Here is a 17,362-nt window from a genome sequence, read left to right as displayed (position 1 = left end):
GAGACTGCAGAGCCAGGACTCCTAATGGCCGCAAGACAGGCAGAGCCGAGGGAAGAAGCAGGGGAAAGTGGCCAGATAGGATGGGCAGCTCTTCATCCTGTGGAAGCAGCAGCACCTGTGTCTCAGAGCCTCTCTAATTTGTCATTGGGATGGGGGGTTCTGGTGGAGAGGGGTGGCCTCGTGGCCTCTGCTGCTCCTCCACCCTGACCTCCCTATCGCCGCCCCCCAGCCCATGCAGGTGCTGTTTTCCGGTGAGGCCACCCACCGCAAGTACTATTCCACTACCCACGGTGCTCTGCTCTCTGGCCAGCGCGAGGCTGCCCGCCTCATCGAGATGTACCGAGACCTCTTCCAGCAGGGGACCTGAGGGCTGTCCTCGCTGCCGAGAAGAGCCACTAACTTGTGACCTCCAGCCCGCCCCTTGCTGCCATGTGCTCCTGCCTTCCTGATCCTCTGTAGAAAGGATTTTTATCTTCTTTAGAGCTAGCTGCCCTGACTGCCTTCAGACCCGGCCCTGTAGCTTTTCTTTTTCTCCAGGCCGGGCCATGAGCAGTGGGCTGTTGAGTTACCTCTGTGCTGGATCCTGCGCCCCCCTTGCCTACCCTCTGTCCCGCCTTGTTATTGTAAGTGCCTTCAATACTTTGCATTTTGGGATAATAAAAGAGGCTCCCTCCCCTGCCCCTCAGCTTCTCTCTGGTTTTCTCAGCCTCTGTGTATGTGTGTGTGTGTTTATTTCTGTCACACCCCCTTTGAGTGAGAAGAAGGTGGGGGAGCCGTGGCCTGGCTGTGTCTCCAGAGGGAAGGTGCTGCTTTTACTGGAAGGGGTGTCCCCTCCCCACATCTGTTGGGGTGTTTACCTTCCTGCCAGTAAGGCCCCTCAGGAATACAGGCCTCTCACTGTCCACCTGCTCCTTCAGGTCTGGCCTGAGTCTGCCTGCTGGCCCTTTTTTTGCTGGACTTCTCTGAGTTTAATTGAGTGACACGCTGCCTGGAGTAAAGGAGTTCTGTGGGAGGGACCCCAGCAGTGGTGGCTCCATGCCAAGCCTAGGTATGTTCATTGTTTTCTTTCTTTTTTTTTTTTTTTTTTTTTTTTTGAGACGGAGTCTCGCTCTGTCACCCAGGCTGGAGTACAGTGGCCGGATCTCAGCTCACTGCAAGCTCCGCCTCCCGGGTTCCCGCCATTCTCCTGCCTCAGCCTCCCGAGTAGCTGGGACTACAGGCGCCCACCACCACGCCCGGCTAGTTTGTTTTTGTATTTTTTAGTAGAGACGGGGTTTCACCGTGTTAGCCCGGATGGTCTTGATATCCTGACCTCGTGATCCGCCCGTCTCGGCCTCCCAAAGTGCTGGGATTACAGGCTTGAGCCACCGTGCCCGGCTCTTTTTTTTTTTTTTTTAAGACAGAGTCTCGCTCTGTCGCCCAGGCTGGGGTGCAATGGCGCAATCTCGGCTCACTGCAACCTCCGCCTCCTGGGTTCAAGCAATTCTCTGCCTCAGCCTCCTGAGTAGCCAGGATTACAGGTGTCTGCCACCATGCCTGGATAATTTTTATATTTTTCGTAGAGATGGAGTTTTGTCATGTTGGCCAGGCTGGTCTCGAACTCCTGACCTCAGGTGATACACCCGCCTTGGCCTCCCAAAGTGCTGGGATTATAGGCGTGAGCTACTGCGCCTGGTCTGTTCATTGTTAATTAGTGTCACCTGGCCACTGGGCTGTGGGTCTGGCCCCTGGGGTGGCCTCTTTTTGAACATCTGGGCAGGTGATCATTCTGGGCTTTATTTTTTTGGCAGGAGGAATATCCTAAGGCCTGCCATTTATTGGGGGATAGATTTTTCTTCTCTTCAGCTGGGTTCAGTGCTTCCAACACTTTGGGAGGCCAAGGTGGGAGGATCGCTTGAGCCCAGGAGTCTGAGGCTGCAGTAAGCCATGATTGTACCACTGCACTCCAGCTTGGGTGACAGAGTGAGACCCTGTCTCAGAAAAATAAAAGAAGGTGTTATTTGTAATCCTTTACATGTAAGCTGTCAAGCTTCTCAGTATTAAGGAATAATTCAGACACCAAATATAAAGTGATCAATACTTTCCTTTACATACTAGGCATCTAGAAAAGGGTCCTAGGCTGGACATGGTGGCTCATGCTTGTAATCCCAGCACTTTGGAAGGCTGAGGCAGAAGGATCGCTTGAGCCTGGGAGCTTGAAACCAGCCTGGGCAACACAGTGATACCCCATCTCTACAGGTGTCTCTAAAAAAAAGAAAAACTTCTTTTTCTTCTCTTTTTGCTGAGTAAAAAGACACACCTACCCCCTTACGTATACTCACCCACATATATAGGTACACATATCTACATATACTCACCACTACACCTTACACATAACCCACATGGCATATACAGGTACACACATCTATATACACTCACTCTACACCCTACACATATACCCATCTACATACACACACAGAACCTTAAAGAACAGTCATTTTGTTACTCCACATTTCTAGTGATGAAATTTGAATCCAGATCCACATGGATCTGTCTATGTGGTTTAAGCCCAAAAGCTATATAAGAATACACTAAAATGTCCCCATTCGCACTATCCCCAGTCATCTTAAAGAAGAGTTAGTCATTTTGTTATCCTAAATTTCTAGTGATGAAATTTGAATTCTATAGAGTTGAAGGGGTGGGGTGATGGGGAGAAGTTATGAAGAGCCAGGTAGGCCCCCCTGGTCTAATTCCATGTGAGTTTAGGTTAGGTCCCCTCCATGGACATTTAGGGCCCTGCCCTTGATAGGACATGACATCACCTTCCTCCTCTCAGGTGATTGATTGATTGATTGAGATAGCATCTCACTCTGCTGCTCAGGCTGGAGTACAGTGGTGCGATCATGGCTCACTGCAGCCTCAGACTCCTGGGCTTAAATGATCCTCCTTCCTCAGGAGTAGCTGGGACTACAGGCACGTGCCACCATGCATGGCTAATTTTTATTTTGATTTTTTCATAGAGACAGTGTCTTGTTATATTGCCCAGGCTGGTAGGTTGTGATGGAGATGTCTAACACACAGACACACCTACACACATGCTTACCTACATCCACTTACACACACCTACGTGCACAAACCTCGCAGACATTTTGCTTTGCCAGGGTTGATCCACCAGAAATCTTCATGCAGCTTATATCAAGGGATTCATACCCACCTGCTGGCATAGCTGAAAAATATCTAAGTATATATATGAATTTTTCTTTTTTTTGAGACGGAGTTTCACTAAGTTGCCTGGGCTGGAGTGTAGTGGCACGATCCCGGCTCATTGCAACCTCCACCTCCCAGGCTCAAGCGATTCTCCTGCCTCAGTTTCTTGAGTAGCTGGGATTATAGGCACGCACCATATGCCTGGCTAATTTTTCTATTTTAAATAGACTCGGGGTTTTGCTATATTGGCCAGGCTGGTCTTGAACTCCTGACCTCAGGTGATCCACCTGCCTCAGACTCCCAAAGTGTTGGGTTTACAGGCATGAGCCACTGTGCCCGGCCTATATATGAAAAATTCTCTGAATAGAGGATCTGTTCATGTAGTTTAAGCCCAAAAGCTGTCCATGTGGATACAATACACTGAAATGTTCCCTCCCACAGTGTCCTCAGTCATTGTTGCCTCTCCCACAGCCCTATGGGTATCCATTCCTAGATGTAAGTCAATATGAAAACACTCTTCTCCCTCCTTTGTATACAAAAGCGCCTAAGTATTCATCCTGTCCTGCATTTTGCTTGTTTTAGTTAACAATATGTCTTGTAGGCTGGGTGTGGTGGCTCACGCCTGTAGTCCCAGCACTTTGGGAGGCCAAGGTGGGTGGATCACCTGAGGTCAGGAGTTCGAGACAAGCCTGATCAACATGGTGAAACCCCATCTCTACTAAAAGTATAAAAAAGTAGCCGGGTGGGTGGTGCGTGCCTGTAATCCCAGCTACTCAGGAGGCTGAGGCAGGAGAATTTTTTGAACCCAGGAGGTGGAGGTCGCAGTGAGCCGAGATCGCACCATTGCACTCCAGCCTGGGCAACAAGAGCGAAACTCCATCTCAAAAACAAACATACAAACAAACAAACAAAAACAAAAAAACCCACAATATGTCTTGGACATCTTTCCATAACAGTACATAAACAGACAATGTAAATTTGGACCTTACTTTGGTCAAAGCATGTCTGTCTCCTCCCAGGGTCACTTTATGGGAAGCCACCTTCTATTACCTGTTACCTTCCATGACTCACAGTCTGCTGTCTGCTTCTGACTCCTCAGTTGTTGGATTTCCCCACCCACTGCAGTGGGATGGAGACAAGCAGCCCCATCACATAAGTATTGGGGAAGAAAGTAATAAATAGGTTCTCGGTGTACAGGCAGAGGAATTTTAAAGGACCCGTTGGGGTGAAAGGTCTGGAAATGTTTACTTGACTGCACTTCGGGGAACTTCACGGGTAGGTAAGAGGGAGGGAGAGAATATTCACTTAGTGCCAATTGCCTGGCACTATGCCATGTGGATGTGATACTGATTTGACAGTGATGCCAACTCAGGCTTGGGAGGGTGATTTATTCCTGTGGGCAAATGAAACCTCAGAGAAGTTAAGTAACTTGCCCAAGGTTGCTCAGAGGTGCCGAGACATGAGCTGAAGTCTGTCTGACTGCGTGGTGTAGGCTTGTTCTATTGTATGATGAAAAGAAGAGGCTGGTGCCACCAAAAAAGCTTGAGACCATTGCTGGAGAGAATGGGTGTGGTACGACCACACCGGGGGACTGTGGCAGAGTCAGCTAAAACTGGCCATGTGCTGGTCAGCATTCCTACCCCTGGGTATACACCCAGGAGAAAGGTATGCAGACGCTCACAAACATATATGCCAATGTGTCCACAGCAACATAGTTCCTAATAGCTAAAAAACTGGAAACTACCCAGATGTCCATCAACAGTAGAATGGATAAATTGCAGTGCACTCATACAATGGAATACTATATAGCAATAAATAAAAGGAAACTTTTGCAACAACATAATCTCAAAAACGTTATGTTGGCAGGGTAGGATGGCTCATGTACTCCCAGCACTTTGAGAGGCCAAGGCAGGTGGATTGCTTGAGCCCAGGAGTTCATCAGCTGGGCAACATGGCAAAACCCCATCTCCACAAAAAAACAGAAATTAGCTGGGCATGGTGGTGCATGCCTATAGTCTTAGCTACTGGGGAGGCTGAGGTGGGAGGATTGCTTGAGTCCAGAAGGTTGAGGCTGCAGTGAGCTGTGAGCATGCCACTGCACTCCAGCCTGAGCAACATAGCAAGATTCCATCTCCAACAACAACAACAACCCCCAAAACATTATGTTGAGTTAAAGAAGCCAGACAAAAGGCTTTGTACTGTATGATTTCTGTTACGTGATGTTCAAGAACTTGCAAAACTAATCTACTGTGTTGGAGATGAGGGACTAGGGGTGGTGGCTGGGCAGAAGTGGGATGGGGGCACTTCTTGGGGTTATGGAAGTGTTCTACATCTTGACGTGGGTGGTGGTTGCATGGGCATGCACATTGGTAAAAATGCATCAAGTTATACATGGAAGAAAGTTTCAAGAGTCTGAGAATGCCCTCCCTTCATTCTCCCATTCCAAAACATGGTTATGTTGGCCTAGCTAATTTCCTCCTTACAGCAGAGATGACACATCTGAGAGCAGATAAAGGGAGGAGGGCCCTCTTAGGTCCCACTGGCTGCCTGGTGATAAGGAGTGACTTTAAATTCATATAGGATGTCACTGTTTACCAGTTCCATTGCCTGTATCCCGTTATCTTCTCTGCATCTGCAACCACGAAAGGGGGGTTGGGATTGTTCCACAGCAAAGGAAATGGAGGTTCTCAGAAGGACCTTGGGGCGGCCATGCAAGGCCACTCAGCTTGGAGAGGACATGACCTCAGGGGGAAGGGAGCAACCCTGGGAGGAACCCGATGGGGAGCCTTTGGACACACAGGCAGGGACAGGTGCCAGAGGGGGCATCTCCTCCAGTGTGCTGCCTCCACATCATTAATTGCATTATGTGGGTGCCATTTATGATTGACAGTTCCAAAAACCAAACCCACTCCAGACAGAGGAGTAAGGAAGAGCAAGAGCCATTCAGAAGTGAGGAGATATGACATACAAGGAACACAGGATATGTTTCATGCTGTGATGAAGTTTCAAAATAGACTTGGCATAGATTGAAACCCAAGGGGCTCTATCAGGAGTGGCAAATGTGGCATGCTCAGGCCAACACCCATGCCAATGGTTCCTATAAAATTCCCATTGCCTGATAGAAGTTCACAGGAGGGGAAAGTTCTTTCCGGCACCAGGTTCTATGGAGAATTGGTTGCATGGTTTCTCATGCTGTGGGCATCAGGGACTTCAGGGTCAAGGTGTTTAGTTGTGGCTTTGTGCAAACCTCAGAACTGTTTCCTCCAAGGGCCTGGGGTATTTGGCAGGCACTGTCTCTTGCTGCCTTTGCTGCTGTGTGACAGGTGAGTAATATGTTATGTCCTATTTCTTGGGAGCTGCCTGGAGTGTATGCCCCTCCTGCAAAAAATGTAGGAGTGAAGCACCTCTAGTTTGAGTCACCTGCACTTACTAGGTCCTGTTGGGGTGAGCTCAAGGGTAACCCCAAGGTGCAGAGTGAGTTAGGTTGCTGGGTCGGTTCTTGAGAATTGCCTGTCTAATTAGTGGTCTGCCAAACTTAATGGTAGAGTTACGAAGGCTGTACTCTTTATAATGACTGGCTGGGCTGTTTGTTGAGACTCCTTATTTGTGTAGGACAATCAAGCCATCCACATGCAGGAAGAGTTGTTGCTCTACCAAGGTGGCATTCAGGACATCTAATCTTGTGTTATGTATTTAGTATTAAAAAAAGGGGGTCGTTCACTGCCCTGTTTCATACTGTTCAGCTTGAGACTGATAGGTACAAAAGTCTTCTCACTTCCCATGATTCTAGCAGTGGTTGTTTAACACTGATTTTGCCAGAATGTTCAAAGCCTAGATATCTCTCAGGGAATGCAGAGTGTCAGGCATATTTTAGTTCGGCAAACTCAGTGTTTGTGCAATTTTGATCTGTTGGATTGGGTATTCCTTCTTCATTTCACTGCAGTCCCAGCCACTCCCTTTTGTCTTAGATTGCCACCATCCCACTCCCATACATGGGGCACGTGGGCTTACACAGTTGTCTTTCAGCCCCGGTTCAAGGTCATGTGGTCACTTTATTATGCCTTGAAGCTCTTTCTTTTCATTTGTGAGCTACTTGGGTGTGCTTTCCGCTACTTGAGTCATTGGTTCCTCCTCTTTTGCTTAAATTAGTTTGGGTTAGGCTTCTGTCACTTGTGATCAATTCAGACTAATTAAAATTGGTTCCAGGACTGGAGTTTTACATTTGGTCTATCATTTCACTGGGTCTCCTTCTAATACCCTCAACTCTCTTACCCCCTATTTTGTTAAAGCCAGTTGACATAATTCCAATCAGGAATCAGTCTACAGCTATGGCTGGGCAACCAACAGGTGCTGCTGGAAAAAAACAGAGCCACACCTGCTGGGCAAAGCAAAGCAACTAACAGTACTGCCTGCAGAATCTTTCCAGGGACTTAACATATTTAAAGCAGAAGTTCTGCTTCTTCCCAAATCTAATCTACCTTTGGTCTTCCACATTTGAGTGAGTGGTACCACCATTTGACCCGGAGCAAACACCTGAGTCATCATCAACTCCTCTTTCGTTTCACATTCTACATCTGATCATCAGATTTGCCATCAGCAAATCCTGTTGGCTCTCCCTGCAAAACACATCCTGAATGTGATGACTTCGAGCCTCCTTCACTGCTCCTCACATCTTTGCTGTGTATGACTGCAACAGCCTCCCAAGTGGGGTCCCTTTTTCCACGTCTGCCCCTTTTAGCCTGTCCTCTGCACAGCAGCAGCGTGATCCTTTCAAAATATGAATCCAGCCACGTCACTTCCCTGGTTCTTAGTAACAACAATCATGCTAAAGATCAAAGGTGATTTCCAACATCCTATGTGATCTGTCTCCCTGGGTTGCACCTCCTCTCCACGCTCTCCTTCCCTTTACCCTGGCTGTCCTCTTTAACTGAAATGCTCTCTGTCCCCCAGATATTCGCAGGGCTCTTTGCTGCTGCCTTCTGATCTCTACTCAGATGTCACTTCTTTGGGAAGACTTCCTGAGCAAAAGACCTCCTTGAGCACCTTGTTTCCACAGCCTCCTGCACTCTCTGCTCTCTCATCCTGCCTGTTTCTTCATAGTCCTTCTCTTTCCCCGATGTTTTTGGTTTTGATATTTATGTGTTTACTTGTCTATTTTCCCTCAACCCCTGAACATAAGTTCTATGTTCACTTCTGCATGTCCAGTGAGTCCAAAATAGTGCCTAGCATAATAGGTTATCAATACATATTTGCAGAAGGAATAAGCAAGAGATTGAAGAAGTCAAGATAAATGGTGGAAATCCGGAGGACACCCCTCTCCACCATCACTTGTCAACAGGCAACTTGGTCTCTTGCTTCATAGACAAAATAGAAGCCACCTGGAGGCAACTTCCTCCCCCATCGACAAGCTCACCAGCCTTCATGCCTATCCTTCGGCACTTCCCTGCAGACAGTGGCAGATGAGGCTTCTGCCTCTCCTAGGCTGACCCTCCACCTATGCTTCCCATGCCTCAAGTGCAGGGACGTTGCCTCGTCCTTTCTGTCCCCTATCTCTCTCCTTCATCCTTTCCACCCACATTTCAGTATGCTCACGTCTTTCCCATCAGCCATCTTCCTCTGGAACCACCTTCCTGGGCCTCTCCTTCAGTCAAGCTGCACAGCAGTATTTTGTACACTTACTCTGGCTGCATCCTTACTATCCTGCACTAGCAGTTGTTGGTGAGGCTCTTCAGGCTGCAGATGGAGACATAGGAAGGGCTGGACTGGCTCCCCTTCTCACTGTGGCTGGGAGGGGTGGGGGGTACCCCAGCTTCCAGGATCACTGGAAGCAAGGACAACCTCAAAGGCTGAGCCACATCCTCTGGCGCCATCTGCTGCCCAGATGGGGACACAGCCCTCTTGCTGCACTGAGAACATGTGTGTCCTGGATTCTCCGTGAGCTTTTCTGAATTTAAACAAACAACATAAAATCATGGGAGTGCCTTTAATTAATGTTGAATAAGTGAATAAAATAAGATTATAATATTCTACAGTATCATTTATTTTTCATTCTTAACATTATAAAGAAGGCTTGTTGGCCGGGCGCGGTGGCTCGCCTGTAATCCCAGCACTTTGGGAGGCCGAGGCGAGTGGATCACAAGATCAGGATATCGAGACCATCCTGGCTAACACGGTGAAACCCCGTCTCTACTAAAAGTACAAAAAATTAGCCAGGCGTGGTGGCTCGTGCCTGTAGTCCCAGCTACTCGGGAGGCTGAGGCAGGAGAATGGTGTGAACCCAGGATGGGGAGCTTACAGTGAGCCGAGATCGTGCCAATGCACTCCAGCCTGGCTAACAGTGCATGACTCCATCTAAAAAAAAAAAAAAAAAAAAAGAGGGCTTAGTGGCCCCCAAGATGAGATATTTACTTTTGTTCAATTGTTCACTCATTCTTTTGTTCATCTATCGGACTTTTAATGATTTCCATTTGTATGCCAGGCTATATGCTAAAAAAAGAGCTTCATTATGCTTTAAGAAATAAGTTTAGTAAATAAATAAGAAATGTGTCCTTAGTTTGTTCCCTAAGGGAAGCTGGACTTACGGGTTGTATTTGTAATAGTTGTGTGTGTGGATTAAGTAATGTGAGTGTGAGGAATGTCATAGGTGTGGATATATCTTATGTGTCCTGTTAAATCTGGCTTCCTAATGGGGACAAAATAAGGTCTCATTTAAAAAAATAATAAACATATTTATTGGAAGTATAATTGTGTACAATAATACATGGATCACGAGGCTGGGTGCGGTGGCTCACGCCTGTAATCCCAGCACTTTGGGAGGCGGAGGTGGGTGGATCACCTGAGGTCAGGAGTTCGAGAACGGCCTGACCAACATGGTAAAACCCCATCTCTACTAAATAGAAAAATAATTAGCCAGGCATGGTGGCACATGCCTGTAATCCCAGCTACTTGGGAGGCTGAGGCAGGAGAATGGCTTGAATCCGAGAGGCAGAGGTTGCAGTGAGCCGAGATTGTGCCATTCCGTGTCAAAAATAAATAAATAAATATATAAAAAAATAAAAATACACAGATCACGAGTGTACAGCTTTATAAATTTTGAAGCTACCTATGTAACTGGCACCCAGATCAGGAAACAGAAGTATCCCTTTGTTCTTCCAGTCACAAGCTACCATTATCTTGACTTCTAACGCTTTAGTTTAACCTGTGCTCATTTTTGTACTTCATGTAAACATGCCCCATTTGGTTTCTTTATCTCACTTGGTTTCTTTATTTGGTTTCTTTAGCTTGTGTCTGTGAGATCCACCCATGTTGTTTCGTGTAGCAAGCATTTGTTCATTCTTGCTGCAGGATCGTATTCCATTGTGTGATATGCCATGATTTGTGTATCCTTTCTCCTGGTGATGGACATTAGAATTGTTTCAAGTTTTTGGCTATTAAAAGCAGTGTAGCTAGCCAGGCACGGTGGCTCATGCCTGTACTACCAGCACTTTGGGAGGCTGAGGCAGGCTGATCACAAGGTCAGGAGTTCAAGACCAGCCTGGGCGATATGGTGAAACCCCGTCGCTACTAAAAATACAAAAATTACCTGGGTGTGGTGGCGTGTGCCTCTAGTCCCAGCTACTTAGGAGGCTGGGGCAGAATAATTGCTTGAACCCTGGAGGCGGAGATTGCAGTGAGCAGAGATCACGCCACTGCACTCCAGCCTGGGCGACAGAGGGAGACTCCATCTAAAAAAACAAAACAAAACAAAAAACAGTGCCGCTACCAACATTCTAGTATTAGTCTTCTGCTGAATATACATATATGTGTGTATAGATGTGCATTTTTTTTTCTTTTCTTTTTTGAGATGGAGTTTTGGTCTGTCGCCCAGGCCGGAGTACAGTGGTGCAATCTTGGCTCACTGCAACCTATGCCTCCTGGGTTCAAGCGATTCTCCTGCCACAGCCTCCCGAGTAACTGGGATTACGGGTGCCTGCCACCATGCCCAGCTGATTTTTGTATTTTTAGTAGAGACCTGGTTTTACCACAATGGCCAGGCAGGTCTTGAACTCCTGACCTCAAGTGATCTGCCTGCCTTGGCCTCTCAAAGTGCTGGGATTAAAGGCGTGAGCCACCGCGCCTGGCCTATGTATGCATTTCTATTGGCTCTATACCCAGGAGAAGAACGGATGGGTCACAGCTTAGGAGTGGTTTAGCTTTGGGAGTTCAAGGTGTAATGGCTCCAAGCTCCCACATTCCACACTAGCAGGAAGTGTAGATTTATCTCTGGTTCTCCTCCAAGGGTATTGACACTGAGTCATTATGCATCTTAATTCTCTTCTCCCTGAGAAAATTCACCTGAGCCTCCTTCTAGTTAATATCACCACAGCTGGTGTCTGGGGGTTCTGCAGCCCTCATTTCTATCAAAGCATCTTTGGAGGTTCTTGGGGCCACCACAGATACCAGGGCAGCCAGCACAAGTCCCAGTGGCCAAGGATCAGTGAGCAGAGGCCCTGGGCTATTCCAGGGCTGGCTGCCAGGCCCTGTCCATTCCCAGCTGTGTTAAGTTGACTATCCGTCCTCCACTCTGGTCCTCCTTGCTTTTTGTCTACACTGTTGTTTTTCCAAGTGTGGCCCCCTGACTAGCAGCATCAGCATCTCCCGGGAACTCAGTAGAAATGCAGAACATCAGGCTCCTCTTCCGACCTGAATCAGAATCTGCATTTTAACAAGATCTCCAGGTGATTTGTGTGCACATTTGGCTTGATCTGTGCTAACTATAATACCTCACTAATAGTGAGGCTCAGCTGTGCCTCATGCTTTTCAGACAGCAGGGGTTAATAATCTCCTTACATCCCTCTCCTTCATGCCCCTTGTCATACATTTCTAGAGCTCACCTCCCAGGGAGAGTTTGCCCATCTTTAAGTTATTTTGCAGGCAGGTGTTAGGGCTTCCCCACAGCCTGTGAGTGTTCCAGTGCTGCGGTGGCCTTCCGTTTCTTTTGCCTGTCTAGAGCCTTGCCCTTCTAAGTGTGTTCAGTGGATCAGCAGCATGGGCCTCACCTGGGAGCTTTTTAGAGCGTCAGAATGCCAGGCTCCATCTTCAGACCTACTGGATCATAAAGCAGGACAGGTGAGCCCCTAAACTGGGGCTTAGCTGCCCTGCATTATGAGTTTTTGGCTTTGCCCAGGAAAGAATTTAAGGGTGAGCTGGTGGTGTTAGACAGCGACTTTTACTGAAGTGGCAGTGCACAGCAGCAGCAGAGGCACAGTTCCTTGAGGGGCAGGGCTACTCCACAGGCAGTGTGCCCAGAGGAGCGGCTCAGAGGCAGTTCTGCAGTCATATTTATACCTACTTTTAATTACATGCAAATTAAGGGGTGAATTTTGGAGACATTTTTAGGAAAAAGGTGGTAACTTCTGGATCGTTGGGTGGTTGCCATGAAAAGGGGTGGTAACTTTCAGGTGTTGCCATGGCAACGGTAAACTGACATGGCACACTGATGGACATGTCTTATAGAGGGATGCTTTAGTCTCTTCCTGTTTCAGCTAGTTCTCAATTTGGTGTGGTGTCCTAGCCCCACCTCTGGAGTCAAGTCCCACCTCCTACCTCAATCAGAACCTGAGTTTTTCCAACACGAGCTCTAGGTGATTTGATTGCACAGTAAAGTCTGAGATGTGCTGTTTACACCACTGGTTCCTCACCATGGCATTAGGATCATTTGGGGAGATTTAAAAAGCCAACAACTCAGTGTTCCTGGCTTAACTTAGAGTTATGGTTCCTGCCCTTGACTGCACATTGGATCACCTGAAGCTTTAAAAGCCATGGGTGACCAGGCGCAGTGGCTCACGTCTGTAATCCCAGCACTTTGGGAAACTGAGGTAGGCAAACCATTTGAGGTCAGGAGTTTGAGACCAGCCTGGCCAACATGGTGAAACCCTGTCTCTACTGAAAATACAAAAAGTAGGCCAGGTGCAGTGGCTCACACCTGTAGTCCCAGCACTCTGGGAGGCTCAGGTGGATGAATCTCCTGAGGTCTGGAGTTCAAGACCAGCCAGCCTGGCCAACATGGTGAAACCCCATCTCTACTAAAAAAATACAAAAAAATTAGCTGAGCGTGGTGGTGGGAGTAGCTGTAATCCCAGCTACTCAGGAGGCTGAGGCAAGATAATCGCTTGAACCTATGGGGCGGAGGTTGCAGTGAGCCGAGGCTGTGCCATTGCACTCCAGCCTGGGCAACAAGAGCAAAACTCCATCTCAAAAATAAATAAATAAATAAAATAAATAAAAATAAAAATTAACTGGGTGTGGTGTGCATGCCTGTAATCCCAGCTACTCTGGAGGCTGATGCAGGAGAATCACTTGAACCCAGGAGGCGGAGGTTGCAGTGAGCTGAGATCACGCCATTGCACTCCAGCTTGGGCGATAAGAGCAAAAAAAAAAAAAAAAAAAAAAAAGCCATGGATGCCCAGGGCCACCCCTAGAACTGGTTTGAATTGGCCTTTCCCCCGTGTTCTTCAATGTAGACAGCAACTCCTGCCTCTAATTCCATCAGGGGCCACCTTGTGACTTTTCCTACCATAATGGCTTTCATTTCACAAGTCAGGGGGCCAAAGAGATGAGCTTGACTGTTGCCAAGGATATCTGCCTTTGCTCTTCATGCAGGAACTGGGGAACTAACCCTGCAGGGGTTCAGATTTCTTGGGCCACTGCAAGACAGACTTTGGTCAAAGCTCCATTAACTTACTATCTACATGGTCCCCACTGTGATCAGTGTTATTTAATCTCTGAAAGGTTTTTATCCACCCCTAGTGAACAATCATACAAATACTTTTGTAGAAGGAAGATGTTTACAAAACAAAGCATGTGGATCAAGTGTACCCAGCCTTCCTTTTATTCAAGAGGTTCTGGGACAGTGAACTTATCCAGATTAATCAATTTCACGGGGTATGCCATATTTATTTGTCTGCATGTCTATTTCCTTAAACTTGCCATTTTTTGTCCTTGCACAGTTATTATGTTACAATATATTCTCCACCATCAAATTTTCACACTGCCAGGATTCAATAATAAAGCTTAGCAATGCCTGTGAGGCATGAAGATTACCTTCTGAATCATCAAAGACAGATTTTTTTTTGTTTTTTTGAGATGGAGTCTCACTCTATCACCCAGGTTGGAGTGCAGTGGCCTGATCTCAGTTCACTGCAACCTCCGCTTCCTAGGTTCAAGTGATTCTCCTGCCTCAGCCTCAGGAGCAGCTGGGATTACACGCATGCAGCACTATGCCTGGCTTTTATTTTATTTTTTTGGATTTTTAGTGAGGATGGGGTTTCACCATATTGGTCAGGCTGGTCTCGAACTCCTGACCTCAAGTGGTCCGCCCGCCTCTGCCTCCCAAAGTGATGGGGTTATAGGCGTGAGTCACCGTGCCCAGCCTGAATCGTCAAAGAGAGATTTGATTAGGAACCATTGCTATATCCTAAGTCTCTTTGGTCTATAATTCTTTCTCCTTTTTACTTCAACTTTTTTTTTTTTTTTTTTTTTTTTTTTTGTGACAGGCTCTTGCTCTGTTGCCCAGTCTGGAGTGCAGTGGCGTGATCATGGCTCACTGCAGCCTCCATCTTCTGGACTCAAGCCATCCTCCCACCTCTGCCTCCTGAGTAGCTGGGACCACAGGCACGCACCACCACACCTAGCTAATTTAAAAAATTATTTGTAGAGTCAAAGTCTCACTATGTTGGCCAGGCTAGTATCTAACTTCTGGGCTCAAGCAGTCCTCCTGACTTGACATCCCAAAGTGTTAGGATTACAGGCATAAGCCACTGCACCTGGCCTTTCTTCAACTTTTTATACTGAAACATAGCATACAGAGTGCAGGACAGTTCTCCTGGTGGCCTTGGACCAACCCAGCTCTTCCCCCTTTCTGGCTTATAGTTCTCAAAATAACTTGAATGTGCTGGGAATGCAACATCCTGTGATAAGGAGGGATTCGCTACAACTGCCTGCGCTCTGTTCCAGTCCCCATCACAAACAGGATGTCCTGGCTGGGCTCGGTGGTTCATGCTTGTAATGCCAGCACTTTGGGAGGCTGAGGTGGATGGATGACCTGAGGTCAGGAGTTCAAGACCAGCCTGGCCAACGTGGTGAAACCCTGCCTCTACTAAAATACAAAAAATTAGCCTGGTGTGGTAGTGGACACCTGTAATCCTAGCTACTCAGGAGGCCAGGCAGGGAAATCGCTTGAACCTGGGAGGCGGAGGTTGCAGTGAGCCGAAATCACACCACTGCACTCCAGTCTTGGCGACAGAACGAGACTCTGTCTCAAGAAAAAAAAAAAAAAGAAAGAAACAGGATGTCCTTCAACACTGTAGTCCAGTGAATCATGTATCTCCGGGGTATAAAGCCCAGGGTGGGCTGCTTCTTGGGGGCCCTCAGTTGCAGTGCAAGTGGGGCATGCACAGTTGAGACGCCTTCTGCCCCAGGCTGCTTTCCTGAGCCTTAAGTGACCAGCTCACAATGAACCCTAGGCTTCTGTTATCCCTTGGTGCCTATCTGTAAGTAATAGATCCTCTTCAGGTAACTTGTTGCATATGTGGATGTTTTGTCTCACTGGACTCAGATAAGTTGGTAACTAAGGGCACAGTGAACTTGTTTCACAGAGATAATTACTCAAAATATAAATGTATGATGAATTAGCAGAGTAAACAGCTTTGTACCATGAGGCAGGCAAAGAAATGAGACATGGCCAGCACTACCAAAGCCCCTTTCATGAAACGTAAGTTCCTCCCACTTTGCAAAAGGACTTGACTTCTAACACTATCATTTTTAATTTGTTTGCCTATCGTGAACTTTCCATATTTGGAATCTCACAGAATGTGTTCTTGGAAGCTTGGTTTCTTTCGTGAAGCATTATATTCATGAGATGCATTATGTTGTTGTGTGCGGTAGTAGCTCATGCATTTTTATATATGATACATTTTTCTTATCTGATCCTTTTTTTAATTTTAATTTTAATTAATTAATTTATTTTTTTGAGATGGAGTTTCACTCTTGTTGCCAAGGATTGCAATGGCGTGATCTTGGCTCACTGCAACCTCCGCCTCCTGGTTTCATGCGATTCTCCTGCCTCAGCCTCCCAAGTAGCAGGGATTACAGGCACCTGCCACCAGGCCCGGCTAATTTTTTTTGTGTTTTGAGTAGAGATGGCGCTTCCCCATGTTGGCCAGGCTGGTCTGGAGCTCCTGGTCTCAAGTGATCCGCCCACCTCGGCCTCCCAAAGTGCTGGGATTACAGGTGTGAGCCACCACATTTGGGTTGTTTCTAGTTTGTGGCTATTATGAATAAATATTGCAATGAGCATGCTTGTCACATGGTGCACATGGGAACATATATATATATATATATATATATTTTTTTTTAATGTGTAAAAAGGCTTTATTTGCAGGGAAGCAGGAATTTAATCAAAGAGGCCAAATCCCATGTCATCGTCTGACTCTTCAGACCCCTCCTTCTTCTCATCTTTCTTCTCCTCTGCTGCAGCAGGCGCGGAGCCAGCAGCAGACGCTGCAGAGCCTGGGGCAGCGGAGACGGCCACAGCCCCACCGGTAGGTACACTGGCAAGCTTGCCAATACCCTGGGCAATGACGTCTTCAATGTTTTTTCCATTCAGCTCACTAATAACCTTGTTGAGCCGGTCGTCGTCCGCCTCGATGCCCACGCTGTCCAAGATCTTCCTGATATCCTTGACGCTGGGGGAGGAGTTACCCCCGAGGGCAGCCAGCAGGTAGGAGGCGATGTAGCGCATCGGGGGGCCCCGTCTGCGGTGTCGGAGAGGCCTCACGCGTGCGACCTTGGCGGTGTCAGGGAGGGAAAAAAAAAACGGGAACATATTTTGATTGGTATGTGCCCGGAGGTGGAACTGATGGTTCATAAAGTCACTTCAACTTCAGGTGATAATTTGAACCAGCTTCCCAAAGTAGTGGTACCAATGGACATACCCTCCTGCAGGTATAAAACTGTCTGGACTCTGTTCTAGTCCCGTTCAGAAACAGGATGTCCTTCAATATATTAGTCCAGTGAGTCATGCGGCCCTGGGATATAAAACTTACCTGGGGTATAAGAATTGTGAAGTGGTCATCCAAGGCTCAGGAAAGCTGCCTGGGGCAAATGGAGCAGGTATGAGACTTCCAGTTGTTCCTCA

General features: G+C 47.3%; 1 protein-coding gene and 1 pseudogene across 4 annotated transcripts in view; one reads left to right on the top strand and one right to left on the bottom strand.

Moving 5' to 3' along the window:
• SMOX (spermine oxidase) overlaps positions 1 to 690 on the top strand; it is a 39,457-nt gene extending 38,767 nt beyond the window's left edge. For all 3 annotated transcript variants that reach the window (XM_021921205.2, XM_021921204.2, XM_031656587.1), the window contains one exon: positions 230 to 690. In XM_021921205.2, the coding sequence (XP_021776897.1) occupies positions 230 to 367 (138 nt within the window). In that variant the 3' untranslated portion in view covers positions 368 to 690. The remainder of the gene's footprint in view (positions 1 to 229) is intronic.
• Positions 691 to 16,571: 15,881 nt separating this feature from the next.
• LOC101010876 lies at positions 16,572 to 17,040 on the bottom strand (annotated as a pseudogene). The gene has a single exon (XR_001892001.2). The product of XR_001892001.2 is annotated as a 60S acidic ribosomal protein P2 pseudogene (transcript).
• Positions 17,041 to 17,362: the final 322 nt, after the last annotated feature.

This window comes from Papio anubis, chromosome 16, assembly GCF_008728515.1.
Source record: "Papio anubis isolate 15944 chromosome 16, Panubis1.0, whole genome shotgun sequence".
NCBI classification, from domain to species: Eukaryota; Metazoa; Chordata; class Mammalia; order Primates; family Cercopithecidae; genus Papio; species Papio anubis.
This window is presented reverse-complemented; position numbering and strand designations above follow the sequence as displayed.